Below are 15,081 nucleotides of genomic sequence, written 5' to 3'. Positions count from 1 at the left end.
AAAGGAAGCTAGACACGCGGTATCATTTGAAGGGGCTTTGTTTCTCAGGTTTAAGTTACAGCACACCCCACAAAATTTCAGTCATAAAACTCATCTCAGGAGATGGAAGGATGTTTTGTCAAGTCGGCGTCCTCTGTACAGGGCTTCGTTCAAAACACTCAGATGGTTTGAGTAGTAAGGTTAAGAGGGTGCATTTTGAAGAAGAGACGCTGCACCACACTGTCCTTACTTAGCAGCGTGTCCTATGTTGCCTTCTGCAGGGCAGAGGGAGGAGGGGGTGGAAGAGGGTTAGATACCACACGGCAGAGCAGCGCTCAGTGGGTGGCCCTAACCTGAGTAGGGGAGATGAGGCAAACTCGCAGGCTGGGTTGCAGAAGAAGACGGAAGGAGAACGAACTCCGGCTTCTGCTGAGTGTGATGGAGTGAGGAGTGGGTGACGACTCATGGTTCCTTCCAGGCCATTTCTGACTTCTCTCTAGAAGGTAGTCATGTAAAAGAATGACCTTGATGATATGTATCTATGTGTGTGTATATTGAGAGAGACATGCATATAGATATAAATGTGTGGATAATATAATTTGAATGGAATGTATGCACCAGATTTAAAATGTAGATTTTTTTTGTTCTCACTAGTGACTTTAAATTGGGAGCTACATTATACATCAGAAGGAGCACATTGGCCTGGAGGCATCGGCTTCTGGTCCCTCTCCTCACATGAAGGGCTGGTTAAAAGCAATCAGCTGTGTATTTCTAATGGAAGCAGTGCAGCGAGCAGTACATGCCCCATGAAGGGTGGCCAGGCCAACAGCTCTCATCTCTGTCAGCTGGGACACCCCATGCCCCATGCTTAGAGAAGACCACTATCACTGATCATGCCCCTGGAGGGACCAGAAGAAGGAGTTTCAGTTAGTTTACATTTTCAGTGCTTGTGGGTAGCAGGGGTGGGGTAAAAGAGATAGTATAGCATAGTGATTAAGAGTGAGTACTGGCTCTAAACAACTCAATAGCAAAAAAAACTAATAACCTGATTAAAAAATGGGCTAAGGAGTTGAATAGACATTTCTCCAAAGAAGACATACAAATGGCCAACAAGATCATGAAAAGGTCTTCAGCATCACTGATCATCAGAAAAATGCAAACCGAAACCACAGTGAGGTATCACCTCACACCTGTGGGATGGCTATTATCAAAAGGACAAAAGATAAGTATAGATGAGGATGTGAAGAAATTGGAACCGTTGTGCACTGTTGGTGGAAATGTAAATTGGTGCAGCCATTATGGAAAACAGTATTGAGGTTCCTCAAAAAAATAAAAAAAGAACTACTATATGATCCAGCAATCTCACTTCAAAAATATTTATCCAAAAGACTGAAATTGGGACCTCCAACAGATAATAGCAGTCCCATGTTCATTGCAGCATTATTCACAATAGCCAAGATGTGGAAACAGCCTAAATGTCTATCAGATGAATAGATAAAGAAGATGTGGCATATGCATACAATGGAATACTATTCAGCCTTTAAAAGAAGGAAATTGTGCAATATGCAAAAATCCTCTTACATGAGTTATCTAAAATAGTGAAATTCATAGAATCAAGGAGTGGAATCTCAATTGCCAGGGGCTGAGGTAGGGGGAAACGAGGAGTCACTAATCAACAGGCATAAATTTCAGTTAAGCAAGATGAATAAGTTCCGGAGATCTGCTGTACAACATTGCACCTGTAGTCAACAAGACTGTATGGTACACTTAAAACTTTGTTAAGAGCGTAGATCTCATGTTAAGTGTTCTTATCACAATAAAATAAAATTTTAAAAAATAAATAAATAAAACTAAGACCATACTTAGTCACCAAAAAAAAGAAAGGAATGCTAGCTCTTGGTTCACACCTGCCCCTGCCCCTAACTAGCTGTGTGACCTTGAGCAAGCAAGTGACCTGAGCTCTCCTCATCTGAAGATTGTTGTTCTTAAAATGAGAGTTGTAATCATTCTTTACCGCAGAGTCTTGCTATGAGGATTGGAGGAGATAACACAAAAAGCACTTTGAACAGGAGTTGTTGTGCATCCAATAAATGTGACCTGTGTTTAGTAATCAGTGTGGTAGTAAGAGAAGAGTAGTATTTTTTACGGATAGCATTGACGGTGGAATCAGAGGAGTGAAATAAGTCACGGAACGTTTATTGGTGGAGATGAGTTTTGACCCTGGAATTGAAGGATGAAATTGACTGAGGTTGGGAAATAGAAATTAGAAACACATTCCAGACAGGGCCCTACAGGGAGAGGTCACAGGTTTGTGTCTGATCCTCTGTCAGTGTTTTCTCCACTGGGGCTGATTTCTTTACTTCTTAGCTCCTTATTTCTTTTTTTTTTTTTTTATTGATTGATTGATTGATTGATTTTTAATTTTTTGTTTATTGCAGTAACATTGGTTTATAACATTGTAAAAATTTCAGGTGTACATCATTGTACTTCTATTTCTGCATAGATTACATCATGTTCACCACCAAAATACTAATTACAACCCATCACCACACACATGTACCGAATTTCTTATCATTTTAAAATGATGAAAATCATCTATCGCCATGACAACACAGTGCAATTGTGAACTCTGACAGCTTTGTTCTTTATTCAGAAGTAATGTTCTGTCAAGGCCATTTAAGCAAATATTTCTCATTCTACTCATATCACTGTCTCTCGCACTTCCATTAACCAATTCATAATGGGATTGATAAGCTATCAATAGTAATTAGACACTATAGTGGAATGAATCTCGGTAGAATCAATACAGATGAGCCTAAAGAATCCGTAGTTAGTAACGTCAAATGTGTGCTCATTTTTAAATTCACTCATTTAACAGCTTCCCATTTGTTCTCTAATCTACATAGTATATTCAGGTAGAGCACAAAGGTTTCTAACGATAGAAGAGATTAAAAACAGACCTATCAAGTTAATTCACCTTTTCCAAACCTGTCACATGTAAATCCAAAAAGGTAGATAAATCAGCATTAGACTGTTGTACCTATTTGCTCGTTAGGTGTAGGGACATCCCAGCTCCAAAAAAAGAGGTGGGACCCATGAAGAGTTTATACAGGTTTTATCCCACACTCCTTGACAGATGTCAGGACACTGACATGCAGGATTCCTCAGCCTCTTTGGTGGAAAGGCTCACTACCTGTTGGATTTCCATTAGGAGATGGCCCTAAATTTTCACAGGTCATCTAGACCAAGCTGTCAGCTGTTGTAAGGCTCTTGCCAGAAAGCCATCCTTCAGTGACAAGAAGCTCACTGATTCATGAAATGGCCCATTGTATGTTCAAATAGTTCCAGTTGTCAGGAAATTCTTACTCATAGTGAGCTAAAGCTTCTCCACAATTTCCAAATTTGAGTGAAGAATTCCAAATATGTCCAATTTGAATTTTATTACAGGTTGGCCAAAATTAGTGTTGTGTGTGTGTATTTTTCATTTCCTTATTTTCTAAACTACCCAGAACCTAAGGAAGATAATGGTCAGCAGGAATTGGCAGGGTCTGGGTCTCCAAGTAAGGTACACTTACCGAAGGGATTTATTTCCTCTCCAAATTAGGAATAAACTAAATCCTATTTTAAATGTCTTTAATAAATCTTTAAGGGACTCGCAGAATGGATCCTTTAATGCCACTCTCCCTAATGGATTTCATAGCAGGTTGGAGCTGGAGGGACATCCAGGGTCACACCAGTATCCAGGCCACTGTCCAGGGTCACGCCAATAAATGGACAGCGGAGGCAGGGCTAGAACACCAGCTCCCAGGACACATTTGAGAGCCAGCCTCTGTTCTTCGTGTGGGGTCCGCCGTCTGCAGATCGTGCACCTGCGTCAGAACATGTCTGCATTTCGTGAGATGACCAGTTGAGGCGCTGTGCGTTCGTGTTACTTAATCACAGGACAGCTGTGACCACAGCTGAGAGTGAAGGGCAGGGCAGCACAGTCTCCCCGCGTCCCCTCGGGCCCTGGGAGCTGCATGGTTACAGCCTCCCAGGCCTCTCCCTGGTCCTGGGAGCACTTTTTGCAAGGGGTTCCCTTTAATATCTTAATACACAACAGACTAGTCACAGAGCAGTCCTTTCCCTTTGCCCAGCCCCACCCACCACAGAAAACAGCTGCAGATTTCGCTTGTCTTTGTCTTTTTAAGACAGCTCTTCTTCCTTCCAATGCTCCCTTCTCCCTACTTTCTAGGCTCAGTGACCTTTCCTGGTGCCTCACTTTCTAGTTCTTGTGACAGATCTCAATGCCCCCCCAACCCCCACCCAGTTGCTAATCCCATTTTGCTTTTTTGTTTCTGAATAAGCATATGGACTTTTGTGTGTGTGTGTGTGAGGAAGTTCAGCCCTGAGCTAACATCCATGCCAGTCCTCTGCTTTTTTTTTTTTTTTTTTTGCTGAGGAAGACTGGCCCTGGGCTAATATCCATTCCCATCCTCCTCCACAAAAAAAAAAAAAGGGCGGGGGAGGATTGGCATGGATGTTAGCTCAGGGCTGATCTTCCTCACCAAAAAAAAAAAAATTGAGATATAATTCACATGCCATACAATTCACTCATTTAAAGTGTATAATTCAATCAGTTTCGGTATATTACATTAATTTTTTACATTGTGGTAAAATATAAAATCTGCCATTTTAACCATTTTTAAGTGTACAATTCAGTGACGTTATGTACATTTACAATGTGTGCAGTCATCACCGCTATTTCCAGAACTTTTCCATCACCCCAAATAGAAACTCTGGACCCATTAAGCAATAACTCCCCATTCCTCCCTCGCTCAGCCCCTGCTAACCTCTAGTCTGCTTTCCATCTCTGAATTTGCCTGTTCCGGTGCCTCATGTAGGTGGAATCATACAATATCTGTCCTTTTGTGTCTGGCTTATTTCACTTAGCGTAATGTTTTCAAGGTTCATCCATATTGTAGCATGTTTCAGAACTTCATTCATTTTTATGGCTGAATAATAATCCGTTGTGTGGATAGACCACATTTTGTTTATCCATTTATCTGTTGATGGACACTTGAGTTGTTTCCACCTTTTGGCTATTGTGAGTAATGCCGCTGTGAACATTGGCGTACAGGTGTCTGTGTGAGTCCCTGTTCTCAACTCCTTTGCGTGTATACCTAGGGGTGAAAGTGCTGGGTCATGTGGTCACTCTATGTTTAGCTTTCTGAGGAACACACATATGGATTTTTTTCATTTTAAACTGTTGTAAGTGGGAAGTATAGGTCTTTATTAATTAAAATTTATCTGTTTTATCAAAGTTAACTTGAAGAGCTGTAAATATATGCAGTCAATTCATTCCTCACCTTCTTTTGAGTTCTTAACAATTATCATCTGTACAACTCATTTGACAGTTCGTCACGGAAGGCTTTGTGACATCCATTATTCTCTTTAACTGATAACTTCAAAGCTTTTACTGTTTAACTTGTCATGTTTTTATACAGTCCCCCACTGAGATTTCAGTCTCCTCCAGGGCAGAGACACGTGTTATATCTCTTTGTACAAAAATTCCCTGTAGCACCTAGCAAAGATCTCCAAGATATGTAACTGATGAGTTTTAATTTCTTTCATATCTTCTGGTTTATTCATAGAATAGAAACTTTTCCAGCAAGTTTGTGCCTTGATAGAATTCACTTTGCTTAGATATGTTTCTTGCAAACCTGTTTTCACATGTTAAATGAGGTAACACAACTAATGATAGTAATGGCAGCTTTTGTAGAATACTTACTATGTGTTGTGCACTGTTCAGAGCACTTTCCATGTATATTCTCATTTAATTCTCAAAACAAGCCTTTGATAGAGGTACTGTTATCATCCACATTTACTGATAGGGAGACTGAATCACTCGGGTTGAATAGCTGCCCAAGGCCACACCCCAGCACATGCTGACATTACACATCTGGCTGCAGGGCCCGTGCTCTCACCCACAGACATGGTGAGGGAGGGACGCTTCTACCCTAAACCAGCAAGGATGGAATGTGCAGCCGCTAGAAGAGTTGTCTGGCCCAGGTGTCAGGAATGGCAGGCTTCAGGGCACGGGGGGCCAGGCCTCCTGCGGGCTCGCTTCCCTCCCCTCTGCCTTTTGTAGGGTAGCAGCCCTGCTGTCCTTCCCTTACCTTCTGCCCAGCTGCCTGGGCCTCTGGAGTTTGCCCACTTCTCCGCTGCCCTTAGGGTGGCAGGGATCAATCTGGGAAAGAGTCTGGCCTGTCGCTGGCTGTGTGACCTTGAGTAAGACACCTCGGGGAGTTGTTATGGCTCCACTGGGCCACGATATCTATAAATACCAGCTTCTTCTCTTAGCAAATGAGTTGGAAACTGACCATCTTGCTTAGGCAATCAATATTTCTTAAAAATAGATGATCAGTGCATAAAAATAGATGAAAACCCATTTTTAAAACCTTCACCATAAGCAACAAATTCCACATCCATCATCCCACCAGCCTCTCAACTGAGCTTGAAGGCAGACAGAATTGGTTCCCAAAGTAACCACACAAACATAAATATCTCAGAAAAAAAATGTGCTGGCCAAGAGCCATCCAAAGCCAGTTCCCCCCTGTCGGCGTATTAAGTTTCACCTAGAGGATGAAGACCAGCAATTCAGAGCATCTCCCTCGTGGGCATCATCCCGGCCGGACCCCTTCCGACCTCACCTAGATGCAGTGCTGTCCCTCCCTGATCCTCGGCCCAGGCAGTGGGGAAGCTGTAGGAGAGCTGGGCCTCCCCTGAGGAGGGGACTCTCAGAGGCCTGGGAGCTGCACCACGAAGTCTTCCCACAGAACACTCTCCCAGCAGAGATGGCCCAGGGTGTCAATTCCAGCTCCGATCTCCCTCTCAGCACATGTGAACTGTGCAGCCTCCACAGAACCTCACTTTTCTTCCTTCCCTCTCATGGCATCCTGGTTCCTCTGGGGTGTTCCGTTCCCTCGCCTAAGGTTGCTGGCTCTCCCAGGCCTCGAGCCTAAGTTTATGCTGTTTGCTTCCCGGCCATGTCCTCCCAAGCCGGGGCCTCAGGCTGCCGGGGTATTGCTGGGCTCTCTGTTTGCTCAGATGTGGCCTTTTGGTGGCTCTGGAGGCATTGCCACACCGCTCTAGGCTACAGGTGCCTCCCCTGCAGTTCTGCTGAGAGCCCAGGCCTGCCTGGAGGCTTCTCACACCCCAATTTCCATAAGCACCTGTGGGCCCAGCTCCAGCCACTTTCTCCCATCTTCACTTGCCCCCTGCTACTGGTTAGACAGGTGACACTTGTGTGCCCCACCTCCCTGTTAGGGTTGTGGTGCATGTCACGTTCCTACCCTTTCTGCCTCTCTGCTTCCCTCCCTTGCCCCAGAGCACAGAGAAGGCCTTTTCACACAGCCAGTTCTGAAATGCTGGTTTGGTGTCTCACTTCATAGCCTTCACTTCATTTCTCCCTTTACGTTTTCAGCACAGTCTCCAAGCAGAGAAAAAACGTCATCAGCTGTGTCACGGTCCACGACTCTCCCTACTCTGACTCGTCCAGCAACACCAGCCCCTACTCTGTGCAGCACCGTGCTGGGCACAACGCCAACACCTTTGATACCAAGGGGAGCCTGGAGAGTCATTGCACTGGGAACCCCCGAACTATCATCGTGCCACCCCTGAAAACCCAGGCCAGCGAAGTGTTGGTGGAGTGTGACAGCCTGGTGCCAGGTAACTTGGGGCCAGGGCAGGCCTGGAGCGTCTCTCTGGAGATGAGTTTTCTCGTTTTCTGCTGCTAGCAGTTCTGTGTGAGGGCTAATACGTGCTGGGTCGCTGTAGAGCCTTACCCAAGGATTTGTTCAAGTAGCCAAGGTAGCATTCTGCTTAGCATCACATTGTATAAGCAATGTTTTCATTTTTTAATTCTATAATTAATACCTCGCTGCCTTTAAGATGGCTCTTCCTCTAACCAGGTTGATAAGTATTAAATAAAAGCCCCCCAGTTCCTTATCCGCTGTCTGGAATGACACCCTGTTTGGGGGGTTCTTGACCGACTTTCAGCATCACTCCCTTCCGAGGAGCCCTCGTGGTTGAGGGGCTTCCTGTGAGGGAAGAACCTGCTCTGAGTCTTGGTAGGTGAGGTGAAGCAGACTCGTCTCGACGTCTCCTCAGAACTCATTGTCGGGAGGAGCGATCCTAGCGAGCGTGTTTCTCCTTGTGCTGCTTGATTCAAAGGACTCCTTCCACCCCATGAAGGCTGGTCCTGAAAACTGGCCCCTAGAGTAAAGGCTGAGAACTTAACCTTCTCAATAAATTCAGCCGCTCATCCCAGATTTACTAGCATCGTTTCAGTGTCTTCCTTGCTTGTGCTCACTAGTGGAAGAATTTGGGGAATAAACCAGAAGAAATCTGCACGTTCTGCTTTTTTTCCACAAACTGTTTACCAGCCCATCCAGGCAGTTAGCACCTTCACAACAGCCCTGCAGCATTTAGAAGGAAAGGGATACAAACTGCCAAAAAGATTTGTTTACATGTGAGAAGCTATTATTCATCAGGAAGGACCCCTGCCTGTGTCACTTTCTACAAGAGACCTTGGAACCTTCTTGGGGTGGTTGCCATGTGTAGACATCGCCTGTTAGACATGGGCGATTCCGGTCCTGCCACTGAGAGTAAAGAGTGGAATTCAGGATGGGATCTTTAGGGACTTTTCCAGCTCAGTGCCATAGGCCAGCCTGCCTAGTGTGGGACATGAGGATGGACATCTCTCTCCCAAAACCCTCTTTCTGTACCCAGGCAAGTATTTTAGTGGAAACCTTGGCAGGAAGCAACACTCTCCAGGACCAAAGGAACCTGGAAGGCTCCTTACAGGAGTAGTTCACGCAGGAGACAGGATTCCTTAGAGAGGTGGCCCTCTAACCTTTCTGCTCATATACCCCTTAAATGATTGTTGAAAACTATATCCATCACGCATTTTTAAGTTTAAATATTTGCAAGGGCTGTAACTTCTATCATGTTGTATGTTGTATCATAATTTAAGTACTTTAAATATGTTCATCAAACCTTGAAGCCACAGGTTCAACTCATTCAGTACGTGGAAATGCTGCCGTGTGCCCCAGCAAGCACCCAGACAGCCAGAGCTGACGTCACCTCTGTCAGAAAGTCTCCCTGTGACAACCATCTCACTTCCGAATTTTATCTCATGAATGGATGGGTAGGGTAGGGAGTTTGCAAAGAGTTTGTAGCCTGATTAAAATAAGACTGGACAACCTTCACTGTTTCTTACTAAAGACGGCTTGTCTTTGCTCTCAAGGGACTCTCCCTCGGGAGCTGTCCATTCTGGATATATCCCATTTGGGCGCCCCTTAGGTTTCTCGCACCTGGAGGCAGTGCACCATATTAACATTCAGGAGAGAAAAAAGAAAGCCTTTCTTTTGTAAAATGGGAGAAGTGTGAATGTGAGTGAGAAGGTGGGGAAGGGAAACCCATGGATCCCAGTACTGGTAAATCAGGTTAGGAAAAGATACATTTGAAAGTTGAGAATCTGGAAATTGACCCCGTAAATCTTTACTTGCCATGTGCCCTCAAGTCCTCAGATAGCCCTTCACGTACCCAAGTTATAAAGATTGCAGCCTTAAATGCACACAGCTCGGGGTGAAGGGCTCTCCTGCTTAATTAACAGTCAAGTTCTCGAGACTGTGTTGTTGAACTCCTTAGGGAAGACCAGCCCTTTTATTGAGCAGGAAGAGAAGGAAATATTCCTTCCTCATCTGCAGTCCAAGATCCAAAAAGCTCTGAAAACCAAATTTTAAGTTTACAGCAAACTCAGTTGCTGGTAAAACCTGACCTGAACTAACGAGAGGCTGCTCGTAGTCTCTTTGTCATATCCAAATTTGTGTCGTGGTCATATCTGTGCCACTTAGTGAAATATCACTGTATTTTGAAATATTTGTGTCTTTGATTATAGAGTGGTGCCCAAGGCTCCACTGTGGGGTAACCTAATGTATTGGATACGTACCAAATTACCTTTCTAAAATTTGAAATTCTGAATTTCAAACGTCCTCAGGGATTTCAGATCAGGGATTGTGGATCTACAGGATGAGACAGTGAGTTTTGTAAATCAGGGATGCCCATGTTCCAAGACATCTCAGGGGAGCTCTGTGACAGTCATGATCCCTCTGACATGCAAGATCTTGGTATATAAGAACTGGTTTATGCTAGGCCTTATGCAGGTCGTCTAGGAATTGGTAAAGAAAAAAAAATGTGGTTAATGCTAAATTTCTTTTGGCCTTTTAAAATGAAATGGAGGATGCATGAGACAGTGGCCAAGTTTCCGCAAGTTAGAAATCTTCCAGTTTGGGGCTTTGTCAGCCTTGGTGCTGGCGCCACTCCGTGGAAGGTGACAAAATTGTGGCGAGAGTCACTGAAACTTTAAGACCACTTTGTTCAACCCCTAGTTAAGACAGGTGAGGAAATGGCCAGCATAACACAGCAGTTTTCACAAAGGTGAGCAACAAGAGAGGACAGCTTTGTGGAGCCACATTTTCCACCTTCCAGGTGACATTGACCATTTCCATCGTCAGCCCCTAGCACTGTGTGTGACAGGTGGCAGTTTTGAGCACTCAGCCCACTGCGTTTCCACAAGACTGCGTTATATCTGAAGTAAAAGAAAAGATTACTGGGATGGCCAAGAATCTCTGAGGGATATTTCCAGCAAAAAACAAAAAAAAGGAAGGTCGTTCTCAGTAAGTCTACAGGTTCTAAAGCAACTAATGTCAGTGTCTCTGGGGAACCCCATGGTACAATTTTCTGCTGCAAAGAAAGATTTATTTTCCCCTGTGAGAACATGCTGCACAGTCTTTCTAGTGACAGATAAGAGGCAGGAAGGCACTTCATTCTGGTGCCTGCCCGTCCCCAGCCTGTGGTGTTTCTCAACCCTAAGATACACTGTTAGCTGTAAAATCATCCTAGGCTAGAAGAACCAGGAAAGCAGCCTTCCTCAGCGTCCTGGTGCCCGGTTGGCCCAAATAGGCCAAGATACGAATGGTTGCAGCCACCCCAGCTGGAGCTCCAGGGGTTCCCTGAGCCCGCTCAAGTCAGAATGAATGCTGTGCGAGTGACAGTCCATTTTCTCACAGTACTTGTCCCCCACTGTGGCTCCCAGCTCAGGAAGGATTCTTGAGGATTTCTCACGTAGCCCTCTCAGACCTCTTGGGTTAGGTAGGGTTCTTTTGGAATGAATGAATGAACTCTGCACTGCCTTAAGACAAATAAAGAATTTATTAGAGGGATACAGGGCTGAGGGAAAGTTCAACAGCTAGGTCCCAGGCAGGGCAGGAGCCAGAACCCCTGGGACTTGGGCCACTGGAAGCCTGATGCCTGCTTTCTGGAGCACTGCTTCACCCTGACCTAGCGACTCCCAGGCTCCCAGTTTCCCATTTCCAGGAGACAGGACTTGGTTGTCCCAGCTTGGAGCAGGCACCTGTTCCTTGAGCATCAGCTTTAGCCAGGGAGCTGGGCTCAACAATAAAGACATCAACAATAGCTAACACTTTTAAGAGCTTAACACGTACCAGATACTAAGCATCCTACATACATTAACTCATGTAATCCTCATGATGACTCCATATGTAGTTACTATCATTTTCCCAGTTTTCCAGATAAGATTATGGAAACACAGAGAGGTTGACTAACTCGACCGAGGCCGTGGGGCTGGCCCTCCCAGGGGTCTGGCTCCAGGGCTCACCCGTGCTCTGAAGCACTCTCCCACCCACCTAGTGCAGACAGGGCCACTGGAGGCCAGCCCATGAACCGAGGGCTGTTCCCGGGGCAGGAGATCTTTGAGAGCAGCTGGGCACAGCTTGACCAGAGAGCTCAGTCATGGCCCGCACAGCTCCAGATACACAGCAGGAGCTCTACGTTCTGCTCTTGCCTTCTGCTCCACTCCATTGTCACTTGATTTGTCTTTGCAGGAGGAGATTATTATTTTAATCCTTGGTCCCCTTCAGAACCCCCTCCCTTATACACGGGTCTCCTGTTCTGACAGCTTGACAAGCTGTGACCCAGCCCCCATCTCCTGTCCCCATGATGATGGTAGCAGGAAATACATGGAGGGCTGTGTCATGTCCATTTTCATCTGCAACTCGCACATCTCTTCACTTGCAGACTCAAGCTCTGGATACCTGAAGCTCAGGGTTTCTCCCTCAAATATAGTTACCACAAATGCCCAGAGACTTGAAATAGGAGCAGAGAGATGACATCCCCAGCGCGGGCCAGACAGCAAGCACGGTTTATGATCTGATGCAGAGCAGAAAGGAGTTTGACTCCAACGCGGTAGCACAGTGGCTGAATGAAGGAGAGAAGCTGAAGTTCTCCTGGTAGCCAGCGTTTGCAACTTTCCACCAGTTATCCTACTATGGGTCCCCAGAGTTCCCTCCAGCCCCCAGATTTTGGAGGGCTTTGGGAGTCTAACCAGCTTTGGCTTGAGCAAAGGGCCCTGATTCCCAAGTGTAGGTCAGCTACACACACAGGGCCTGGCTGGCTCCTGCTCTCCTGGGAAGCTTGTTAAGAATACAGATTCCTGGGCACCCCCCGCCGGGTTCTGATTCAGTGGGTGGGATAGGAGGCCCCCGGGGCGAGTGGTCAGATTTAGAGGTCTCTGTTGGGACCCGCCCTCTCCCTTCCCAGTGAGGTAGCTCTCCCTTTACTCGAGGGGGCTGTTACCTGTGGGGGCAGGGAGACTCCTCTCCGACTGCCCGACTGCCCCGTGTGCCCTGATCTCCTGGCCCTAGGTGTCTGGTTTCCCTTCACTCTTCACGCTTCTCTCCATCAACAGTTAATCAACATTCTCTCTGGCCTCAGGCATCTCCTCTCTGACTTTGATTTCATCACTCTGAGGTTTGTAATAGAATTGATCCAACCCAGTTCCATCAAGGCCTGGTCCTTGTGACGTGTGCTTTGTTAATACTCAGCATCCTCGATCCCCAAGAACAGTCAGACGTACCCAGTTCACAGTAGCGACTGTGGCTACCCAGTTGAGATGGCATTAGGCTTGTGTGTTTCCCAGAGACGCTCAGGCCCCAATAAATCTTCTGAACTCTTGATACTGAACAACACGAGAAGTAGAGCTGTCTTCTGGCGTCCTGTGTATGTCCTTGCCAATTCTCCCTTGACATGAGACACCTTATATTCTCCTTCTCTTGAACACCCCTCCTCTGGGCAGCTCCCTCAAATGTGGACAGTTTTAGAGTCGAGGAGTCTGTGGAAGGACAGCGCAGTGTTCTGGCTGCTGAGGATTCCCTATACCAAAGGCCTTTTTCTTATTGCCTGTGGATTTTTCCATCCTGGTTTTCATTCATCTATGCTAGAAAAGGCTTCAGGAGAGAAATGTTTGATTTCTAGAGAGACACTGAGAGGCGGGTGAGCAATAACTCTCGGGTCTGCCACATCCTGTGCCGTGTGTGGTGGTCCTCTGACCGCCCCACAGAGACACGAGTCCCACTCTGCTGGGAGCCAGTATTCGCAGATCACGCAACACTGAAATGGACTAAAATGATTTAATGTAAACCTCCTTATCCTGTTTGTTTTATTCTAGTTGTTGCTTTTTCCTGTAGGATGTTTGTGGTCCTTTTTATGAAACTCGATTATCTGTGTCCTGCTGTACCTGTCACTGTGCGTCTCTGTGTCTCAGCGGAGAGCCTCCGCTGCAGCCCTGGATGGGACATGAAGAGCTGCAGAGAACTCCTTCTTTTCTCTGTTAGACTCTCCTTATGCTTTTCACTGTCACCAGATAGTAAAGTCCAGCAAGGTTTGCTCCCAACCAGTAGAACAAGCCAGAGCCCAGTGGCCAGTCCAGCGTCAAGGCGGAATCTTAACTGGGTCTGGGGAAGATGAGGCTGATTTGTGATTGGCCAGTCTCAGGAATGTGTTCCTTCCTGGAAGACCACTGATGTCCCCTAGAGGGGTAGGGTTTTCTGGGCAGCTGAGGACGTGTGACTGATCTGTGACCTGTTCCTCCTCCCACACAGTCAATACCAGTCACCACTCGTCCTACAAGTCCAAGTCCTCCAGCAATGTGACCTCCACCAGCGGTCACTCTTCAGGGAGCTCGTCTGGAGCCATTGCCTACCGGCAGCAGCGGCCAGGACCGCATTTCCAGCAGCAGCAGCCTCTCAATCTCAGCCAGGTAAGCCCCACCCAATGGCTGTCTCACCAGCCAAGCACGTCACTTCATCGCCCACTTTCCTCGGCTTCAGAGAGGGTCTCTGTGGCAGACCCTCGCCCACCTCCCAGAGCTACAGCCCCTCTAAGGGTGGCAGGAAATACCCTGGGTGACCTCTGGTGTTTCCTTTCCACCGTGGATCACCCTTGGGGAAGTTGGAATCACTGGTTCACAGAGAGCCAGCCCAAAGACACCTGACTTGTCCACTGTTATGATGTGCTTAGTGACATGGTGCCAGAGCTTAAAAAAGAGGTGGCCCACATGTTGCTGTTTCAGGCCAGCAAAGGAGAAAACTGCATCCTGGCCCCATGAGGCCAGGACACCAGGGACAGACATGCAGTCCCACAAAGTCGGGTTTACTGATTCACTGCATGAGGGGGCCACATATCAGAAACCCCAAACCCAGGGAAAGAGTCAGAGGGTCTGGAGGCGGTGGGTGGCATTTAGGTGGAGCATCAATGAAGCAGAGTCTCCCATGTGTAAGGGGTCAACACCAGGTCTGAACTGCCATGTGGACTCAGACCTGTTTCCTTAGAAGCTCCAGAGTGAGATAAACGGGGAATTTGTGCTCAGAAACCCTCATCTGAAGCGGTGCTCCTAGGATGAGCACTGAGGCGGGGTCTCTGTGTCGTCGTGGCTTAGGTTCTCCAGGTAACAGAGGGCTGTCTCATTTGTACTAACAGAATTTCAAACAGCAAAGTTTCTGAGAGCTTATGATTTCACAGTGAGAGAGACAACAGTCATCCCTCAAAGAGGGGCTTCTTTTGACACTTCGCGGCTGTGATATGTCCTTGGGAGATGTTGTCTCCTGTTAACTGTGCAGCTGGCTTCATCTGTGTGTCTTCAGCTGCGGAGCGGCAGGACACAGCGTTCCTTTCTCAGTCCAAGCGAACTTTTACTTTCCC

The 15,081-nt window shown here is 46.6% G+C and overlaps 1 protein-coding gene across 3 annotated transcripts in view; it reads left to right on the top strand.

The window, feature by feature from the left end:
* The window catches only part of HIPK2 (homeodomain interacting protein kinase 2), a 177,707-nt gene that overhangs the window by 161,812 nt on the left and 814 nt on the right, over window positions 1-15,081 (top strand). For all 3 annotated transcript variants that reach the window (XM_058531220.1, XM_058531200.1, XM_058531210.1), the window contains 2 exons: window positions 7,445-7,689; window positions 13,983-14,140. In XM_058531220.1, the coding sequence (XP_058387203.1) occupies window positions 7,445-7,689; window positions 13,983-14,140 (403 nt within the window). The remainder of the gene's footprint in view (window positions 1-7,444; window positions 7,690-13,982; window positions 14,141-15,081) is intronic.

The sequence above is a fragment of the Diceros bicornis genome, chromosome 3, assembly GCF_020826845.1.
Source record: "Diceros bicornis minor isolate mBicDic1 chromosome 3, mDicBic1.mat.cur, whole genome shotgun sequence".
Taxonomy (NCBI): Eukaryota; Metazoa; Chordata; class Mammalia; order Perissodactyla; family Rhinocerotidae; genus Diceros; species Diceros bicornis.
This window is presented reverse-complemented; position numbering and strand designations above follow the sequence as displayed.